This window comes from Chiloscyllium plagiosum, unplaced genomic scaffold, assembly GCF_037043375.1.
Source record: "Chiloscyllium plagiosum isolate Xiang-an unplaced genomic scaffold, Cpla_swu_hap1 HiC_scaffold_11, whole genome shotgun sequence".
NCBI lineage: Eukaryota > Metazoa > Chordata > Chondrichthyes > Orectolobiformes > Hemiscylliidae > Chiloscyllium > Chiloscyllium plagiosum.
The window spans coordinates 78,301,014-78,323,314 of NW_028270149.1; the positions used below are offsets into that span (position 1 = coordinate 78,301,014).

General features: G+C 43.5%; 1 protein-coding gene across 3 annotated transcripts in view; it reads left to right on the forward strand.

Annotated features, from left to right (window-relative positions):
• LOC122557100 (connector enhancer of kinase suppressor of ras 2) overlaps positions 1-22,301 on the forward strand; it is a 585,950-nt gene that overhangs the window by 231,775 nt on the left and 331,874 nt on the right. For all 3 annotated transcript variants that reach the window (XM_043704404.2, XM_087992202.1, XM_043704405.2), the window contains exon 7: positions 10,425-10,484. In XM_043704404.2, coding sequence (XP_043560339.1) covers positions 10,425-10,484 — 60 coding nt within the window. The remainder of the gene's footprint in view (positions 1-10,424; positions 10,485-22,301) is intronic.

Here is a 22,301-nt window from a genome sequence, read left to right on the forward strand (position 1 = left end):
AAGAGACAAGCCACAATGAACTCTAATAGCTGATATGGGGATTGGACCCATACTGTTGGTTTTATTCTGCACCATCATTGATGGTCCCATCAAATCACGGATGATGTGTATCAGACTGAAGGAGTCTTCGGTTCTGAAAAAAAAGTCATACAGAACTCAAAATGTTAATTCTGTTTCTCTGTTCAGAGCTGCTGACTTCTCTAGCATTCTCTACGTTTGTTATGGGTGGGTCGACAGATGACTGAGGAAGCCAATTTTGGCTCTACATGTTCTTCCACAATGGGACAAGGAGGGGTGGGGAGAGGGTAGAAAAATGTTATTGACTCGGTGGTGGGGGGTGAGATGGAATTTGTAACCCTGGGTTTGGATTCCTTCTTCTTGCCCTGCTGCAGCCATTACCCACTGTAGTTATGGTGCTGAACCTAAATGTGACCTGCACCCCTGGAACTCTGACTCCCCAAATTCACTCTTTCCTTTCTCCTCTCGCTCCTCCCAAGTTAGAAGGAGATCAAGTCAGATGGAGTAGGTGGGACTGAGAGACACAGTGAATCTAAGACAGTGAGATTTATGGAGATAAACTCTCACTGACACCCTCAGTGTATTCTCATTCTCACTGACACCCCCAGTCTTGCTGCTATTCCCACTCTCATTGACACCCTCGGTATCTCTGTTGTTCTCACTGCAAATGACTCTCTAAGGTGTGCACTCTCTCCAATTCTGACTGACTTTCTCAGACTGACTATCTCTGACTCAGGACATTCTCTCTACTACTATTTCCCTCAGATCGCATTCTGTCTAACTCTCATTGACTCTTTCAAATATATTGTCTATCTTAGACTGACTTTCTCAGACTCACTCTTTCTAACTCTCGCAAACTAATTCTCTCTCTATCTCTGACTGACTCTGTGACTCATTGTTTCTCTAACTCTCACTGACACTCTCCAGCACTGTCCCCCTTGAACCCTCACTGACTCTCTCGATCCACTCTAAATCCCACTGACTCTCTCATTCTCTCCCTAAATCTCACTGTCTTAGATTCACTGTGTCTCTCAGTCCCACCTATTCCATCTGACTTGATCTCCTTCTAACTTTATCTGACTCTGTCAGACTCACTGTATTCACTGTGTCACTCCCACTGACACCATCATGTTTACTTTTTTCTATTACTGTCGGATTCCCTCAAGCTCACTCTGTATCTGTGACTGACTCTCTCGACTTGCCATCTCTCTAACTCTATCACTCCAAGTCATATAAATAAATGGTTGGAAGCACTGGATACCGCTAAGGTTATGGGCCCTGACATCATTCCGGTGATAGTACTGAAGCCTTGTGCTCCAGAACTTGCTGCTCCACTAGCCAAACTGTTCCAGTACAGTTACAACAGTGCATATACCCAACAATGTGGAAAATTGCCCAGGTATCTCCCGTATATAAAAGGCAAGACAAATACAACCCAGCCCCATCAGTTTACTGTCAATCATCAGTAAAGTGATGGAAGGTGTCATCCACAGTGCTATCAGGCAGCACCTGCGCAGCAATAACTTGCTCAGTGATGGACAGAAGAGCTGAATTTAAGAGGCAAAATGCGATGAGAGTGACAGCCCTTGACATTAAAGTTGGATTTGGTTGACTGTGGATCAAGGAGCCCTAGCAAAACTGGAATCAAAGGGTATCGGGGACAAACTCTCCACTGGTTGAAGTCAGATCGGGCACAGAAGAAGATGGTTGTGATTGTGGTTGTTGGAGGTCAGCCATCTCAGCTTCAGGACATCCGTGCAGGAGTTCCTCAGGGTAATGGCCTAGGCCCAACTCTCTTCAGCTGCTTCATTAATGACCTTCCCTCCATCATAAGGTCAGAAGTGGGGATGTCCGCCGATGATTACACCATGTTCAGCACCAGCCATGATCCCTCAGATACTGAAGCAGCCCATGTCCAAATGAAACAACATCTGGACAATATCCAAGCCTTGGGCTTACAAGTGGCAAGTAACATTTGTGGCACACAAATGCCAGGCTATGACCATCTCCAATAAAAGACAGTACCACTGCCCCTTTCAATGCTGGTACCATCACTGAATCCCTCACTATCAATATCCTTGGGATTGCCATTGACCAGAAACACAACTGCACCTACTACATAAATACAAAGACTAAAAGAGCAGGTCAGAGGCTAGGAATACCACATCAAGCAACTCACCTCCTGACTCCCCGAAAACTGCCCACCATCTACAAAGTATGAATCAGGAGTGTGATGGAATACTTCCCACATGCCTGGATTAGTGCAGCTCCAATAACACTCAAGAAGTTTGACACTATCCAGGACAAAGCAGCCCATTCTCCGGCACTACATCCACAAGCATTCACTCCCTCCACCGTCGACTCTCAGTAGTAGTAGAAGTGTGTAACATCTACAAGATGCACTGCAGAGATTCACCAAAGCTCCTCAGAATGCACCTTCCACATCCAAAACCACTTCCAAGGACAAGGGCAGCAGATACATGGGAACACCACCACATTCAGTACCCCTCCAAGCCACTCATCATCCTGATTTGGAAATATATTGCTGTTCCTTCATTGTTGCAGGGTCAAAGTCCTGGAATTCTCTCCCTGATGGCATTATGGGTTTTCCCACAACAGGTGGATTGCAGCGGTTCAAGAATGTACCTCACCCCCAGCTTCTCAAGGGCAACTAGGGATGAGCAATAAATGCTGGTCCAGACAGCAATGTCCACATCCCATCAGTGAATTTAGAAAAAACTCCCACTGACTCCCTCAAGTTCGCTCACCCTCTATCTCTGATGGACTTTCACTTGAATCTTATCAGATCGAATGGGTCGGTTGGTTAGACAGAAGCAATGAGGAATTTACAACAGCAACATTATGTGATGGATGGCAGTTCTAGGAAGGGAGAAAGTCTCAGATACAGTCACATAGATAGAGAGATAGGCAGCTAGTGCAGGTGTCTTTTGTGGATATACCAATTTTAAACAGGTATGCTGTTTTGGAAAATGTAGTGGGTGATGGATTCTCAGGGGAACGTAGCATGAACAGCCAAGTTTCTGGTATTGAGTCTGGCTCTAATGCAATGAGGGGTATGTCAGATTCCAAGAGATCAATTGTGTTAGGGGATTCTCTATTTCGAGGTACAGACAGACGTTTCTGTGGCCAGCAGCGAAAAAGCAGAATGGTGTGTTGCTTCCCTGGTGCCAGGATCAAGGATGTCTCAGAGAGGGTGCAGAATGTTCTCATGGGGGAGAATGGCCAGCAAGAGGTCACTGTCCACATTGGAACCAACGACACTGGAAGGGAAAAGGTTGAGATTCTGAAGGGAGATAACAGAGAGTTAGGCAGGAATTTAAAAAGGAGGTCCTCGAGAGTAGTAATATCTGGATTACTCCCAGTGCTACGAGCTAGTGAGGGCAGGAATAGGAGGATAGAGCAAATGAATGCATGGCTGAGGAGCTGGTGTATGGGATTCACATGTTTGGATCAGTGGAATCTCTTTTGGGGTAGAAGTGACCAGTACAAGAAGGACGGATTGCACCTAAATTGGAAGGGGACTAATATACTGGCAGGGAGATTTGCTAGAACTGCTTGGGAGAATTTAAACTAGTAAGGTGGGGGTGGGGGGGTGGGGTGGTGGGACCCAGGGAGATAATGAGGAAAGAGATCAATTTTAGACAGGTACAGTTGAGAACAGAAGCGAGTCAAACAGGGCAGGCAGGGACAAGGTAGGACTAATAAATTAAACTGCATTTATTTCAATACAAGAGGCCTAACAGGGAAGGCAGGTGAACTCAGGACATGGTTAGGAACATGGGATTGGGATATCATAGCAATTACAGAAACATGGCTCAGGAATGGGCAGGACTGGCAGCTGAATGTTCCAGGATACAAATGCTACAGGAAGGATAGAAAGGGAGGCAAGAGAGGAGGGGGAGTGGCATTTTTGATAAGGGATAGCATTACAGCTGTGCTGAGGGAGGATATTCCCAGAAATACATCCAGGGAAGTTATTTGGGTGGAACTGAGAAATAAGAAAGGGATGATCACCTTATTGGGATTGTATTATAGACCCCCTAATAGTCAGAGGGAAATTGAGAAACAAACTTGTAAGGAGATCTCAGCTATCTGTAAGAATAATAGGGTGGTTATGGCAGGGGATTTTAACTTTCCAAACATCGGCTGGGACTGCCATAGTGTTAAGGGTTTAGATGGAGAGGAATTTGTTAAGTGTGTACAAGACAATTTTCTGATTCAGTATGTGGATGTACCTACTAGAGAAAGTGCAAAATTTGACTTACTCTTGGGAAATAAGGCAGGGCAGGTGACTGAGGTGTCAGTGGGGGAGCACTTTGGTCACAGTGACCATAATTGTATTAGATTTAAAATAATGATGGAAAAGGATAGACCAGATCTGAAAGTTGAAGTTCTAAATTGGAGAAAGGCCAATTTTGACGGTATTAGACAAGAACTTTCGAAAGCTGATTGGGGGCAGATGTTCGCAGGTAAAGGGACGGCTAGAAAATGAGAAGCCTTCAGAAATGAGATAACGAGAATCCAGAGAAAGGCTGGTAGGTATAGGGAATGCTGGATGACTAAAGAAATTGAGGGTTTGGTTAAGAAAAAGAAGGAAGCATATGTAAGGTATAGGCAGGATAGATCGAATGAATCCTTAGAGGAGTATAAAGGAAGTAGGAGTATACTTAGGAGGGAAATCAGGAGGGCAAAAAGGGGACATGGCATAGCTTTGGCAAATAGAATTAAGGAGAATCCAAATGGTTTTTACAAATACATTATGGACAAAACGGTATCTATGGAGAGAATAGGCCCCCTGAAAGATCAGCAAGATGGCCTTTATGTGAAGCCGTAGAAATACTCATATTAAATGAGTATTTTGCATCAGTATTTACTGTAGAAAAGGATATGGAAGATATAGACTGTAGGGAAATAGATTGTGACATCTTGCTAAATGTCCATATTAGAGAGGAGGAAGTGCTGAATGTCTTGAAATGCATAAAAGTGGATAAATCCCCAGGACCTGATCAAGTGTACCCTAGAACTCTGTGGGAAGCTAGGGAAGTGATTGGCGAGTCTCTTGCTGAGATATTTGTATCATCAATAGTCACATGTGAAGTGCCGGAAGACTGGAGGTTGGCTAACGTGGGGCCACTTTTTAAGAAGGGTGGTAAGGACAGGCCAGGGAACTATAGACCAGTGAGCCTAACCTCAGTGGTGGGCAAGTTATTGGAGGGAATCCTGAGGGACAGGATGTACATGTATTTGGAAAGGCAAGGACTGATTAGGGATAGTCAACATAGTTTTGTGCGTGGGAAATCATATCTCACAAACTTGATTGAGTTTTTTGAGGAAGCAACAAAGAGGATTAATAAAGGCAGAGCAGTAAATGTGATCTATATGGACTTCAGTAAGGCGTGCGACAAGGTTTCCCATGGGAAACTGATTAACAATGTTAGATCTCATGGAATACAGGGAGAACTCGCCTTTTGGTTACAGAACTGGCTCAAAGGTAGAAGACAGAGGGTGGTGGTAGAGGGTTGTTTTTCAGACTGGAGTCCTGTGACCAGTGGAGTGCCACAAGGATTGGTGCCGGGTCCTCTACTTTTTGTCATTTACATAAATGATTTGGATGCGAGCATAAGAGGTACAGTTAGTAAGTTTGCAGATAACACCAAAATTGGAGGTGTAGTGGACAACGAAGAGGGTTACTTCAGATTACAACAGGATCTTGACCAGATGGGCCAATAGGCTGAGATGTGGCAGATGGAGTTTAATTCGGGTAAATGCGAGGTGCTGCATTTTGGGAAAGCAAATCTTAGCAGGACTTATACACTTAATGGTAAGGTCCTAGGGAGTGTTGCTGAACAAAGAGACCTTGGAGTGTAGGTTCATAGCTCCTTGAAAGTGGAGTCATAGGTGGATAGGATAGTGAAGAAGGCATTTGGTATGCTTTCCTTTTTTGGTCAGAGTATTGAGTACAGGAGTTGGGAGGTCATGTTGCGGCTGTATAGGACATTGGTTAGGCCACTGTTGGAATATTGCATGCAATTCTGGTCTCCTTCCTATCGGAAAGATGCTGTGAAACTTGAAAGGGTTAAAAAAAGATTTACAAGGATGTTGCCGGGGTTGGAGAATTGAGCTATAGGGAGAGGCTGAATAGGCTGGGGCTGTTTTCCCTGGAGTGTCGGAGGCTGAGGGGTGACCTTGTGGAGGTTTACAAAATTATGAGGGGTATGGATAGGATAAACAGACAAAGTCTTTTCCCTGGGGTTGGGGAGTCCAGAACTAGAGGGCATAGGTTTAGGGTGAGAGGGGAAAGATATAAAAGATACCTAAGGGGCAACTTTTTCACACAGAGGGTGATACGTGTATGGAATGAGCTGCCAGAGGATGTGGTGGAGGCTGGTACAATTGCAACATTTAAGAGGCATTTGGATGGGTATATGAATAGGAAAGGATTGGAGGTATATGGGCCGGGTGCTGGCAGGTGGGACTAGATTGGGTTGGGATATCTGGTCGGCATGGACGGGTTGGACTGAGGTGACTGATTCCATGCAGTACATCTCTATGACTCTATGAACTCATACTGACTCCTTCAGGCTTGTTTCCTCTTCTCTCTTCAGTATCCTGGTAAGACAATCTACATTCTCTTTATAATCTATAAATTGAACCATCCAGCATTACTGTCAGGCAGACTACAGAACAGATTAGACAATCCTCTTCATTTCACCTCGAATAAAGACACAGCCCCAGCTCCCACTTCTTTACTCTCCCCACCCCCACCTCCTGTCACCAAAACTCGTGCTCCCACCAGCAGCTGAGATATGTAACCCTGTTTCTGCAGCTTTTCCACCTGACTAGAAAACAGGCTTGTAAATCAGAGTGACATCTGCGTGGGAAATCTGGCAAAAAAAAAACAGATTGATGAATCCGAGTGGCCCATTCAAAACTGCTGCCAAGGCACAGGAACATCATCTCTGGGGCTGCACGATTTTTTATTTCACTTCCATCTTGACCTTTGACTGCACCTCATCTGCTCGTGACTCGTTGACTCCATCAACCTCGAAGTCTTTTGATTTAAGTGACAAAATCTCCCATTTTCTCATGGGATGTGGGCGTCACTGACTGGAATCGAGAATTTATTCTCTCTTTGCGTCCTGCTGTTGTCTAAACACTGAGGTTGCTGTATTCATTGATTATTAATGAAGAAGTCTTGTTTAGGGATTGAAAAATAACATCTTGTATAATCCTGTGGGTTCTCTGTCAGACCAGTTGGGTTAAAACTGCCTCCAAAAATCCCTGGACATGTAAAAACGTTCATTTGATAAGCTGCAGTGCACCAATTGGTCATGACATCAATGAGTTAAACATATGACTGTAATTCCAATTTGTTTTTGATGTAGATTTATTGTGCTACTTCCTGTTAGGCTGAGAAATATTGGTCACCTTTTATCATTTGACTCAACACCCCCAAATCCAGTGTGCGCCATTTAGCCACAGAAACTGATTTAAGGACAAACACAGTCTGGTATTAACATGAGGAAGGGACATAACTAACCTCATTAGTAACTGGAGTGTGAGCAACCAGCCTTGTTGATAGATGTGGGCATATTTCTAGTCATGGAGTTGAAGCATGTTCAGAATTCTGACTTCCCCTTTGAGCTGTCCCATCTTTTTGAGGAATTTGGAAACTGTGGGCTTGACTTTGTTGTGTACAGGGTCAGGCATCCATTTTCAAATAAAAATGTGTTTGAGATGTAACTACCCAATGGGCATCGTATTCACTGACTGCTAAAGTGGAACTGTTTATATGCTGGGGCTGGGGTATCATTAAGATCCCCATTGGATCATAATAGGTGAGAGCAGAAGTAGGCCATTCAGCCCATCAAATCTGCTCTACCATTCAATGAGATTGTGTAATGATTAGAACGCAGGCCAGGTAGATCTCATTGACACTGAGATCCTTGATTGGGATTGTTAACCTGGGCCAATCGGGGATCCCTGTCTTACAGAGATAAACAAAATTGTCGGGGGTTCTATTCACTCGAGAAATTGGTTCTGAGCTGGCTGGTAAGAGCCCATGTACGGTGCATATGTAAATAAAGTGTGACTTGGTGACGGAATACCAGCCTCAGTGCAGTTATTTCAGATTGTGTCTAATCTGATAATGCTCAACTCCATTTTCTTGCCTTTTCTCCATAACCCTTGATTCCCTCACTGACTAAATATGCATCTATCTCAGCCTTGAATGTACTTAATGACCCAGCATCTACAGCCCTCTGCGGTTAAGAATTCTACTGAGAGAAAGGACTCTTTCTCATCTCTGCCTCAAAAATGCATCTTACCCCCAAATTCAATATCCCGGCATCCTAGGCTCTTGCATGAGGGGAAACAACCTCTCTGTATTTACAGACTTATTGACCATTACTTTCTCCTGGTGTGTTAGAGATCTATGGCTTATTTAAAACTTGGTGGCACTCTTGCACGAACTTGATTGAGTTTTTTGAGGAAGTAACAAAGAGGATTGATGGGGGCGGGATGGTAGAAGTGATCTATATGGACTTCAGTGAGGCGTTCGACAAGGTTCCCCATGGGAGACTAGTTAGCAAGGTTAGATCTTATGGAATACATGGAGAACTAGCCATTTGGATACAGATCTGGCTTGAAGGTAGAAAACAGAGGGTGGTGGTGGAGAGTTGTTTTTCAGACTGGAGGGCTATGACCAGTGGAGTGCCACAAGGATCAGTGCTGGGTCCATTACTTTTCGTCATTTACATAAATGATTTGGATATGAACCTAAGAGCTATAGGTAGTAAGTTTGCAGATGACACCAAAATTGGAGGGGTAGTGGACAGCAAAGAAGTTTACCTCAGATTACAACAGGATCTTGATCAGATGGATCAATGAGCTGAGGAGTGGCAGATGGAGTTTAGATAAATGCAAGGTGCTGCATTTTGGGAAAGTAAATTATACATTTAATGGTAAGGTCTGAGGGAATGTTGTTGAACAAAGACACCTTGGAGTGCAGGTTCATGATCATTGAAAGTGGAGGTAGATAGGATAGTGAAGAAGGTGTTTGGTATGCTTTCCTTTATTGGTCAGAGCATTGAGTATCGGAGTTGGGAGGTCATGTTGAGGCTGTACAGGATGCTAGTTAGGCCACTTTTGGAATATTACATGTGATTCTGGTCTCCTTCCTATCAGAAGGATGTTATGAAACTTGAAAGGAGGTTGAGGGGTGACCTAGAGGTTTATAAAATCATGAGGGGCATGGATAGGATTAATAGACAAAGTCTTTTCCATGGGGTGGGGGAGTCCAGAACTAGAGGGCACAGGTTTAGGGTGAGAGGAGAAAGATATAAGAGAGACCTAAGGGGCAACCTTTTCACGCAGAGGGTGGTACGTGTATGGAATGAGCTGCCAGAGGAAGTGGTGTAGGCTGGTACAATTGCAAAATTTAAAACACATCTGGCTGGGTATATGAATAGGAAGGATTTAGAGGGATATGGGCCAAGTGCTGGCAAATGAAACTAGATTAGGTTGGGATGTCTGGTTGACATGGACGAGTTGGACCAAAGGGTCTGTTTCTGTGGTGTACATCTTTATGGCTCTATGGTTGTACTGAACTGCAACTTAATCTGACACATTTATTGTAGTTTCTGGCTTGTGTTGGATTTTTAATCTTACATAAATTTTGAATTTCTCAATGCACTGGAAATGATGCAATAAGTGTTGCATTCGATCAATGTTTAGTCACAATGTTTGTTTACAGAATGCCAAGATTTGAAAAGAAAATGTTATCAAAGGCTGTAGGCCTTGAATCTGCTTTGATGAACTTTAAATTACCATTGCTGTTGGCCTCTTTGCATGAGAAAAAGTAAGTTGCCTTGTTTTGGAATACAGAATTGCACCATCCGTGAATGGCATTGTTTAATTGGCACTGCGATTTTTGTGTTGCAAAATTGTAAAAATCCTGCATTCAAAATAATTTAATTGAATGAAATGTGTGCTTTGCAGACTTGGTTTTCATGAGATGTTAAAGACTTCTTTTATCTCTCTTACTTGTGAAGTGATTATATGTCATGTGATGTAGCAGTGGCTGATGTTGTAGTGGTATATCAGAAGAGTAGCAACTTAGAAAGATCCATACCTCTGGGCCAGAGGATTTCGAGTCTCACGCACGCCAAAGATGTGTCAAAGATGTGTCATAATATACTTGAACAGAAAAACAATTATCTTCTCCAAAGCATTTTCTGTAGCTGGTGGGAGTGCATTCTCTTCTGAACCTTTCAGCAGTTTCTGCCAAAGCAGACATTTGCCTGTTATGTAAAGATGGGATAGATGCAATGATCTACCATGACACAACATCTCATTGACCTTCTGTCTGTCTGCTCTTCTTGTAGGGTATGTACATCAAGTCAACCTACGATGGCCTGCATGTCATCACAGGAACAACAGAAAATGTAAGTTTTCACCTCAACCTCACAAATATTGAAGGAATCCCAATATTTGTTTGACACATATTAATTTGAGTGAATGGTTACTGAAAGAGAAGTCAGTTCAGATTCTCTGGAAAGGTGATACCTATTTGCTTTGTAATGATGCTTACTTAACATCTCTGAACAACATTCTGCAGCAGTTTGCCAATCTCTCCAGGCCTAGTCTCCCACAGCAGAGAGCAATAAATCTCCGCGAGGCTGCTGTCAGATCCATTTGCACAATAGGTGATTTAGTTTCAAATGATGTGCTGTTGTTTTGTTTTCAGGGCTGCCTTCTTCATTTTAACAGGCTGTGCATGTCTTTACAAACATTCTCGTCTGTAACCCAGTTCTGAATTCAGAATTCACAGCGGAGTGGGCTAGTTTGAGGGTTGGGGATATATCTTCCTGTCACCCATACCCTGTCCTCCAGGCTCCAATCTCACCAAGCTATCAGAACGTGGGCACTGTCTCAACCCCTGCTGTAGCAATTTGTTGCTAACTTCCGTTGCCGGACGGTGGAAAATGTAATCAGTCAAACCAGAAAACGAAAACAACTCCTGCTACTCACCTAGTGAAATTATGGCATCGTATGTTCTAACACTCTTGTCCTCAGAAGGTTGCTGAAGTATCAAAGTAAAACTCTGCTCTTTCAAAAAAAATTGTTCAAAAAAATATAAAACAAATGGTGTAGTCAGGCATTGGCAATGTCCCATTTATGTTGTAAACTGTAGAATGGACTGTAATGGATGCTATCTTATCATCAATAGCAGATTAAAGGGAAGCGATGGAGGTGGTATAGACTATAGCTGGGAGGCAGATCACTAACATCAAACCAGGGAGTTCTGTCTAAAAAAGAGGACTTATTAAGATTGAAAAGACAAGACTAGGAGAGAACTTTATGCAAATAACCTCAAACACAGTTGATAAAAGTAAAGCTGGACCATTCCATGAACTTGAGGTAAAACAGGTGGATGGACACCTTATCAGAGTTGGCACCTGCACAATGAAATGAAAAGATCCTGAGGAAGAATTAATTACTGGCTTGTTAGAAGTGGCTGTCTTAATTTCAAAATTGTCATGTCATTTGCAGACCTCTCATCCAGATGTACATCTCGTGTACTTTTTTAATATCAATTTTCAAAGCAGTAAGGGATACAGACAGCGCAAGAGGTGGAAGGAGGCAATGTTGGGCTGTTTCGAGTGCTTTCAAAATCATGCTTGAAATCTGTTATTGAAAAATGCAGTGGATCATAGCAGGTGATGGTTTGAAGTATGCACTCTTGCAGTACAATCAGTGCTGAAATGCTTTCTGTTACAGGCACAAACCAGGGAAAGGCTTTGTGGGTTAGTAGGCCTAATGCAGACAATTGGAAGTACCTCATAAATCTGTATCTGGAAGACGGAATATAAAATTTTGCACAGCTTGCTAATCTCCCATTAAGGGAGGTAATTCAGGAAAGAAACACTAATTGGGATATGCTCAATGCGAGTTTATGTTCAGTTGAACTGCAGACAGTTGAAAACACTAATTTATGTTAAAGTCATTATCAGTGCCTACACACAAATATGTTACACCTAACTTAAAGACAATGCTGTTGAATCTGACAGCATGGAAACCAGCCATTTGGTTCAACATATCTCTGCCATTGTTTAACTCTTGATAAGTCTTCTTCCTTCAAGCATTTTTGCAAGTCCATATGTAAATATCCACTGTAATGGATATCATCAACCTCCTTATTATGTCAATCAAGTTAGTCAAACACAATTTACCTTCAACAATTGTCGGCTCTGTATACATGTTTTCTTCCACCCAATATAATTGGTATTACTGCATTTAATGCCAGTTGTATGCCCTAGACTTATGTCTTCAACACCCTGGAAGGGAGAGTGCAAACTTGCAATTCAAAAAATTGTTACAGAGAGGGGGCTTTACTCCAGTCAGCTGGATCTAGAAGTTAAAAAGACAGACTATATTTATTTATTCATTTGTGGGATGTGGCCATCGCTGGCTGGATCAGCATTTATTGCCCATCCCCAGATGCCCTTGGGAAGGTGGTGGTGAGCTGCCTTGTTGAACCGCTGGAGTCCACCTGCTGTAAGTTGACCCACAACACTATTAGAGAGGGAATTCCAGACACACTGAAGGAATGGCAATATACTTCCAAGTCAGGATGGTGAGTGGCTTGGAGTGCATTTTGAATGTGATGGTATTCCCATATATCCGCTGCCTTTGTCCTTCTAGATGGAAATGAGTTTGAAGGGAGCTGTCTGAGAAGTTTTAGTGAATTCCTGCAGTGTATCTTGTAGATAGTATACACTGCTGTTAATGAGCATTGTTGGTTCAGGGAGTGAGTGCTTGTGAATGTGATTCCAATTAAGTGGGCAATTTGTCCTGGATGGTGTCAAGCTTCTTGAGTGTAGTTAGAGTTGCCCCCATCCTGGCAAGTTGAGAGCATTCCATCACACTCCTGACTCCAGCCTTGCAATTGATAGACAGGCTTTGGGGAGTCTGGAGGTGAGTTACTAACCACAGTATTCCTAGCCTCTGATCTGCTCTTGTTGCCATTATATTAATGTGGTGAGTCCAGTTGAGTTTCCAGTCAATGATAACCTCCAGGATGGTGATAGTGGGGGATTCAGTGATGGTAATACCATTGAATGCCAAGGGATGGTGGTTAGATTGTCTCTTGCTCGTGATGATCATAGCCTGGCATTTGAGTGGCACAAAAGTTACTTGCCACTTGTCATCTCAAGCCTGGATATTATCCAGATCTTGTTGCATTTAAATCTGATGCTGAACATTGTGCAATCATCCACAAACATCCGCATTTCTGACCTGATGATGAAAGGAAGGTCATTGATGAAGCAGTCGATGATGGTTGGGCCTCGGACACTACCCTGAGGAACTCCTGCAATAATGTCCTGGAGCTGAGATGACTGACCTCCAACAACCACAATCATCTTCCTATGTGTCAGGTACGACTCTAACCAGCAGAGAGTTTACCCCCAATTCCCATTGATCCCAGTTTTGCTCAGGCTCCTTGATGCCACACTCGGTCGAAAGCACTCTTGATGTCAAAGACTGCCACTCTCATCTCACTTGTGGAATTTAGCTCTTGTCCATGTTAGAACCAAAGCTGTAATGAGGTCAGGCATTGAGTGGCCTTGGCAGAGCCCAAACTGGGCATCACTGAGCATGTTATTGCTGAGTAGGTGCTGCTTGATAGCACCAGTGCTGACACCTTCCATCACATTACTGATCATCGAGACTGGACTGATGGGGCAGTAACTGGCCAGGTTGGACTTTTCCTGCTTTTTATGTACAGAGCATACTTGTGCAATTTTCCAGTTTGTTGGGTAGACGCCAGTGTTGTAACTGTACTGGAACAGCTTGGCTAGGGACCAGCAAGTTCTGGAGCACAAGTCTTCAGTACTATTGTCGAAATGTTGTCAGGGCTCTGGCCTCTCATATACAGTGTCTCCTACTGTGTTTCAATATCATGTGGAGTGAATTGAATTGGCTAAAGACCAGTATCTGTAATGCTGGGCATCATTGGAACAGGCTCATCCACTCGACACTTCTGGCTGAAGATTGATGCGAAAGCTTCAGCCTTACCTTTTGCACTGATGTGCTGGGCTCTTCCATCATTGAGGATGGGGGTATTTGTGGAGCCTCCTCCTCCAATTGTTTAGTCATTCAGCACCATTCAAAACTGGATGTAGAAGGACTGCAGAGCTTAGATCGGATCTATTGGTTGTGGGATCGCTTAGCTCTGTCTATTACTTACTGCTAAAACTGGTTGGCATACAAGTAGTCCTGTTTGGTAGCTTCAACAGTTTGGCATCTCATCTTCAGGTGTGCTTGAAAGGTGTTCCTGGCATGCCCTCATGCATTTTCTATAGAATCAGGGTTGATCCCCTGCCTTGATTATAACCGTTCAGTGGTGCATTTGCTGGGGCAGGAGTTTGCAAATTGTGTTGGAGTGCAATTCTACTGTTGTTGATGGTCCACAGCACCTCATGGATGTCCAATATTGAGTTGCTAGATCTTTTCATTAGAAAAAAAGGAGATTGAGGGGGGACCTGATTGATGTCTACAATATCATGAAGGGTAGAGACAGGGTGGATAGAGATAAGCTTTTTCCCAGTGTGAGGGATTCACTAATGAGAGATCACATGTTCAAAGTAAGAGGTGAAATGTTTAAGGGGAATAAATGTGGAAAGTACTTTATACAGAGGGTGGTAGGTGCCTGGAATGCATTGCCAGCAGGGATAGTAGAAGCAGGCACGGTAGATTCATTTAAGGTGCGTCTGGACAGATGCATGAGTAGGTGGGGAGCAGAGGGATACAAATCCTTAGGAGTTGGTTTAGACAGTGGATTTGGATCGGCTCAGGTTTGGAGGGCTGAAGGACCTGTTCCTGACCTGTAAATTTTCTTTGTTCTTTGTTCTAAAGTCTATCCCATTTAACACGGTGATAGTGCCACACAACACAATGGAGGTGATTCTCAATGTGAAGGTGGGACTTCATCTCCACAAGGACTGTGTGGTGGTCACTCTTACCAATACTGTCATGGACAGATGCATCTGCAGCCAGCAGATTAGTGAGGATGAGGTCAGATATTATTTTGCCCTCTTGTTGGTTCCCTCACCACCTGCTGCAGACCCAGTCTAACAGCTATGTCCTTTAGGACCTGAACAGCTTGATCAGTAGACTTGCTGCCGAGCCACTCTTAGTGGTGGGCATTGAAATCCCCCACCCAGAGTACATATTGTGTCCTTGCTATCCTCAGTGCTTACTCTAAGTGTTGTTCAACATGGAGGACTACGAATTCGCCAGCTGAGGGAGGATGGTATGTGGTAATCAGCAAGAAGTTTCCTTGATCATGTTTAACCTGAAGCCATGAGACTTCATGGGGTCCAGAGCCAATGTTGAGAACTCTTAGGACAACTCCTTCCTGACTGTATACCACTGTGCTGACACCTCTGCTAGGACTGTCCTGCCGGTATGACAGGCCATATCCAGGGATGGTGATGGTGGTGTCTGGGATATTGTTTGTAAGGTATGATTCTGTGAGTATGACTACGTCAGGCTGTTGCTTGACTAGTCGGCGAGACAGCTCTCCAAAGTTTGGCGCTAGGCCCCCAGATGTTAGTTAGGAGGGCTTTCCAGGGTCGACAGGGCTGTTTCTGTCATTGACTAGGTTGATACCAGCTTTCATTAGTTTCATTTCATTGAGTCTTTGTAGTGATTTGTTCAACTGAGGGGCTTGCTGGGCCATTTCAGAGGGCAGTTGAGAGTCAACCATGTTGCTGTAGGTCTGGAGTCACATGCAGGTGAGGCTGGCAGATTTCCTTCTCTATAGGACATTAGTGAACCAAATAGGTTTTTCCAATAATCGACAATGATTTAATGGTCATCAGTAGATTCTGAATTCCAGATTTATTTTTTCATTTAATTCAAATTCCATAATTTGCCATAGCAGGATTCAAACTAGTGTCCCCAGAACATTAACTGAGTTTCTGGATTAATGGTCTATCAATAATACCACTAGGCCATTGCCTCCCTTTGAATGCTGACCTGCAAAAGCTAATTGAACTCCCAAAATGGTATCAATAGGAGCAATGGAAGATTAAACTGCACATACAGCACAATATGGCATTATAGAAAGGATGTGGAAGATTTGGAAATGGTTCAAAGGAGCTTTACTAGGATGTTGCCAGGTATGGAGGGAAGGTCTTATGAGGAGAGGCTGTTTTCATTAGTGAAAAGAGGGTTGAGAGGGGACTTAATTGAGACATAGAAGATAATCAGAGGGTTAGATAGGCTGGACAGTGAGGGCCTTTTTCCTCGGATGGCAATGGCTGGCATGAGGGGTACATAACTTTAAATTGAGGCGTGACAGGTATAGGAAAGACATCAGAGGTAGTTTCTTTACTCAGAGAGTAGTTGGGGTGTGAAACACACTGCCTGCAACAGTAGTAGACTCGCCAAGTTTAAGGGCATTTAAATGGTCATTGGATAAACATATGGATGAAAATCAGAATAGTGTAGGTTAGATAGGCTTCAGATTGGTTCCACAGGTCAGCGCAGCATCGAGGGCCGAAGGGCCTGTACTGCGCTGTGATATTCTATGTTTTAAGATTAGCAACTTTCCTTTTTAAACATTCAGTTCAATTTTACAAGATGAGACACATGAACATAGGTACACGGTTGGTTGGATCGGAACAAATGATGGTGAGCAGATGGATGAGGCTTGTAAAGTCCAAATCAATATGCTACTAATTGTCCATTATTACATTTGTCACAAAATTGCGTAAAATAGCAGTATTTCTGTCGAACCTACTAATGAACCAATTGTTACTTACTCACTGTGACAATCTCATCCATTTCATCTGGTTGGCACTCATGTATCCACCCTGGGATGGTGGAACATATCAAAAAATTGAATGTTGCTAAGGATTGTATGCCTGTAATGCCACCAAATTGTTACCTTCCTACATCTCAAACAGTAAATAAATAGAAGCTATACTTATTCATTAGCAATTATCCTGCACATCCATAAGACACAGTCAAAACAAGAACAGACAGCACTGTTGGAACTGTATATAGGTTCATGCTCTGGTTATCGAAACAGAGAATTATTCTTTTCAATGAAATAAAATGTGCATTTAAGTAAAAGAGGAACCTGTTGAAGCAGAAGAAAAGGAGACTAATGCGAGATACCAGGGAAGAGCTTGCCTGGCCACTCTCTCAGGCAAATATAAAAATTTTTGTGGCACTATTCAAAAGAAAAGAAAGTTCTCCCATTGTCCTAGCTGATACTTATTCGTCAGTCAATGTGACTAAAACAGTTGCTCTGGTCATTATTACATTACTGCATCACCGACCAGGCCAACATCTCCAGCATCGAGGTTCCTGCAATAATGTCTTCAGGGCTCAACTTCTCACTTCAAGATGAATTCTGCCCAAACAGGGTTTCACAGACATATACTTTCACACATTCTCAACTGCTTAAAGGATGACAGTCCCCTCACACATCTGAATGTTCAGAATTACTTATTTTCTCTAGTAGTTGGAAATAAATAACACCTGAGCTGAATTATCTCTTGCTGTTTGCAGCCTTTAGCTCAATTGGTGGCACTCTCGCTGCTGGGTTGTAATGTTCTGTGTCTGAGTCCCACTCTTGCAGTTGAGCATAAAATTCTAGGTTGGCTTTCCAGTGCAGTGCTGAGGAAATGCTGCACTGTTGGAGATGCTATCTTTTGGATGAGATGTTAAAGTGAGTCTTCATCTGCCTGCTATGGTGCATGTGAAATATTTTATTGCACTTACTTCAGAGTAAATCAGGAGATTTATCCCTATGTCCTGCTAATATTTGTCTCTCAAACAAAAGGATCTCAAAAACAAATTAGCTGCTTTGTCCCCTACATTACAACAGCGAGCACACTTCAAAACTGTTTAATTAGCCACTAAACACCTTTGTGACATCCAGTGATCATGAAAAGTGCATTATGCAAATACAAGTCTTTCTTTTTAAAAATGTGATTGATTTTGTCTGAAATCTCAGACGTCTTGTACTGAATCTGATTGTTCTTTGTCCAAAATCCAGTTGTTGTTCCTGAATTCAATGTCTTGTCCTCACTGCTTCATTCCCTTTCGTTTTCCCTCTCTTTTTCTCTGCTGGATTGTGTCAAAGGTTGACAGTCTCCATCCTTAATCTCATTAGGTATTTGTGAGGATTCTCACTGATTTTTTCTGTCAAGGTTCCTTAATAAGCTGAATGTGTACTGGGATTTTCTGAAAATGTTGCTTCAGATTTAATTGTTATTTAGGTTGAAATATAAATACGCAGAAGTCTACTAAATGCCTCTGCAGCATTTGTTGTTGAAGTGGACAATAATGGTTTTGTGATGATAGTTGACAGAGTCATTAAAAATCAAATATTGCAACAGATGCCACAAGGAAGTGAATCATGGAAAGTTTCTCTCTTGATCCCTTAAGCCATAAATTTCCCATGTACGTGTCAGAAGATCAATTATATTTAGTACAATTCTGAAAGGCAATTTGGTAAGAAACATGCAAACGTTATTAAAATCAAAGTTAAAGCAGCATGATTATAGTCAGAATACAGAATTGTTTCTTTCTCATTGTTGAGGGGAAGAAAACAATGGACAGAATTTTCTTCTTCCAAGCTGTAATGGAGTAGGTGATGGTAAGGACAGATAATTGAAATGATCGTCACCAGAATTATACTTACCCTTTCCGTCCACCTTACTAAGTTCCGTGCAGGCAAAGCCTTCCCAATAGGCTGCTAAATAAAGAAAAAAGTGTTCATTTAACAAGCACTTAGAGGGTTTGTCTTACCTTGATGACTAGTACTTCAGTCTGATGTCAGATGAGTCTAACTGACTGGCGAACCGATGCAATAGTTTGTCACTTTGGAAGGAATGTCCCTGGATCTGCACTAATTTATGCAAGATCAAGGGATTTGACCAAGAGTAGGACCTCTGAAAGCTAACCTCTCTGACCTATCTGTCCTTGTTTCTGATGTCCTGACCCCATCTCCCTGCAACTCCCAACCTCAGAAACTGACAGCAAATTATATCTGTCTGACTCGCTCCAGCTGCTCCAACAAAAGGCGACTGAGTTCTGGAGATGCCAGTGTCTGATTGGCCAGCAGTTTCAAGTGGACAAGACTTCTGGGTCTGGCTTCATAATTCTGGCAGAAAATCGGAATGAAAGGTCAGAACCCCCGGCGGCCGTTCCCCTCAAGAACAAGTATACCGTTTTGGATACTTGTGGGGGGGATGACTTACCAGGGTCAAGTAACAGGGCTAAGGCCTCTGGCACGGAGCCTGTCCCCGTTACTCAGAAGGGAAGGGTGGAGAAGAGCAGAGCAATAGTAATTGGGGACTCGATAGTTCGGGGCACAGATAGGAGGTTTTGTGGGAACGAGAGAGACTCACGTTTGGTATGTTGCCTCCCAGGTGCAAGGGTACGTGATGTCTCTGATCGTGTTTTCCGGGTCCTTAAGGGGGAGGGGGAGCAGCCCGAAGTCGTGGTCCACATTGGCACCAATGACATAGGTAGGAGGAGCGCTGAGGATGTTAGGCAGGCTTTCAGGGAGCTAGGTTGGAAGCTCAGAGTTAGAATGAACAGAGTTGTTGTCTCTGGTTTGTTACCCGTGCCACGTGATAGAGAGTCGAGGAATAGGGAGAGAGAACAGTTAAATGTGTGGCTACAGGGATGGTGCAGGAGGGAGGGATTCCGGTATTTGGATAACTGGGGTTCTTTCTGGGGAAGGTGGGACCTCTATAAACAGGATGGTCTACACCTGAACCTGAGGGGCACCAGTATCCTTGGTGGGAGGTTTGCTAGTGCTCTTGGGGGGGGGGGGTTTAAACTAACTCTGCAGGGGCATGGGAACCCAGACTGTAGCTTTAGGGTTCAGGACCTGGAATGTAGGGAGGTTAGGAACATGGCATCAATTTCAAAGGAGGGTGCCTGTAAACAGGAAAGTGGTTTGAAGTGTGTATACTTCAATGCAAGAAGTATACAAAATAAGGTAGGTGAACTTGCAGCGTGGGTTGGTACCTGGGACTTCGATGTTGTGGCTATTACGGAGACATGGGTAGAACAGGGACAGGATTGGCTGTTGCAGGTTCCAGGGTTTAAATGTTTTAGTAGGGTCAGAGGTGGGGGTAAAAGAGGGGGAGGTGTGGCATTGCTTGTCAAAGATAGTATTACAGCTGTGGAAAGGACGATGGATGAAGACTCGCCATCTGAGGTAGTTTGGGCTGAGGTTAGGAATAGGAAAGGTGAGTTCACCCTGTTAGGAGTTTTTTACAGGCCTCCTAATAGTCCTAGAGACGTAGAAGAAAAGATTGCGAGGATGATTCAAGAGAAGAGTGAAAGTAATAGGGTGGTTGTTATGGGGGACTTTAACTTTCCTGATATTAATTGGGAAAGCTATAGCTCAAGTTCGTTAGATGGGTCAGTGTTTGTCCAATGTGTGCAGGAGGGTTTCCTGACACAATATGTAGATAGGCCAACAAGAGGTGAGGCCATACTGGATTTGGTTCTGGGTAATGAACCAGGCCAGGTGTTAGAATTAGAGGTAGGTGAGCACTTTGGGGACAGTGACCACAATTCGGTGACCTTTACTCTAGTGATGGAGAGGGATAAGTGTGCACTACAGGGCAAGAATTATAGATGGGGGCAGGGAAATTATGATGCTGTGAGGCATGACTTAGGATGTGTGGCCTGGAAAAGTAAGCTTCAAGGCAAGGGTGTAATTGATATGTGGAGCTTGTTCAAGGAGCAACTATTGAGTGTCCTTGATAAGTATGTGCCCGTCAGGCAGGGAGGAAAGGGTTGTGTGAGGGAGCCGTGGTTTAATAAGGAATTGGAATCCCTTGTTAAATGGAAGAGGGCGGCCTATGTAAAGATGAGGCGTGAAGGTTCAATTGGGGCGATTGAGAGTTATAAGGTAGCCAGGAAGGACCTGAAGAGAGAGCTAAGAGCAGCAAGGAGGGGACATGAAAGGTCCTTAGTTGGTAGGATTAGGGAAAACCCTAAGGCTTTCTATAGGTATGTCAGGAATAAAAGAATGACTAGGGTAGGAATAGGTCCAGTCAAGGATAGTAGTGGGAAGTTGCATGTGGAGGCTGAAGAGATTGGGGAGACACTGAATGAATACTTTTCGTCAGTATTCAATCAGGAACAGGACATTGTTGTCAATGTGAGTACTGAGTCACAATTAAGTAGAATGGATGGCTTTGAGGTATGTAGAGAAGAGGTGTTGGAAATTCTGGAAAGGGTGAAAATAGATACGTCCCCTGGGCCTGATGGCATTTATCCTAGGATTCTCTGGGAAGCAAGGGAAGAGATTGCAGAGCCATTGGCCTTGATTTTTATGTCCTCGTTGTCTACAGGAGTAGTGCCAGAAGATTGGAGGCTAGCAACTGTGGTTCCCTTGTTCAAGAAGGGGAGTAGGGATAACCCTAGTAACTATAGGCCGGTGAGTCTCACTTCTGTTGTGGGCAAAATCTTAGAGAGAATTGTAAGGGATAGGATTTATGAACATCTGGATAGGAATAATGTGATCAAGGATAGTCAGCATGGTTTTGTGAAGGGCAGGTCGTGCCTCACAAACCTTATTGAATTCTTTGAGAAGGTGACTGAGGGGAAAGCAGTAGATGTGGTATATATGGATTTTAGTAAGGCGTTTGATAAGGTTCCCCATGGTAGACTACTGCAAAAAATACAGAGGTATGGCATTGAGGGTGAGTTGGAGGTTTGGATTAGGAGTTGGCTGGCTGGAAGAAGACAGAGGGTAGTAGTTGATGGCAAAGGTTCATCTTGGAGTGCCGTCAGGAGCGGTGTTCCGCAAGGATCTGTTTTGGGACCATTGCTGTTTGTCATTTTTATAAATGACCTGGAGGAGGGGTTAGAAGGTTGGGTGAGTAAGTTTGCGGATGATACGAAAGTCGGAGGAGTTGTAGACAGTGAGGAAGGATGTGGCAGGTTACAGCGGGATATAGATAAGCTGCAGAACTGGGCAGAAAGGTGGCAAATGGAGTTCAATGTAGCTAAGTGTGAGGTGATTCACTTTGGTAAGAGTAATAAAAAGATGGGGTACTGGGCTAACGGTCGGATACTTGGTAGTGTGGATGAGCAGAGGGATCTTGGTGTCCATGTACACAAATCTTTGAAAGTTGCCACCCAGGTAAATAGTGCGGTGAAGAAGGCATATGGCGTACTGGCTTTTATTGGTAGAGGAATTGATTTCCGGA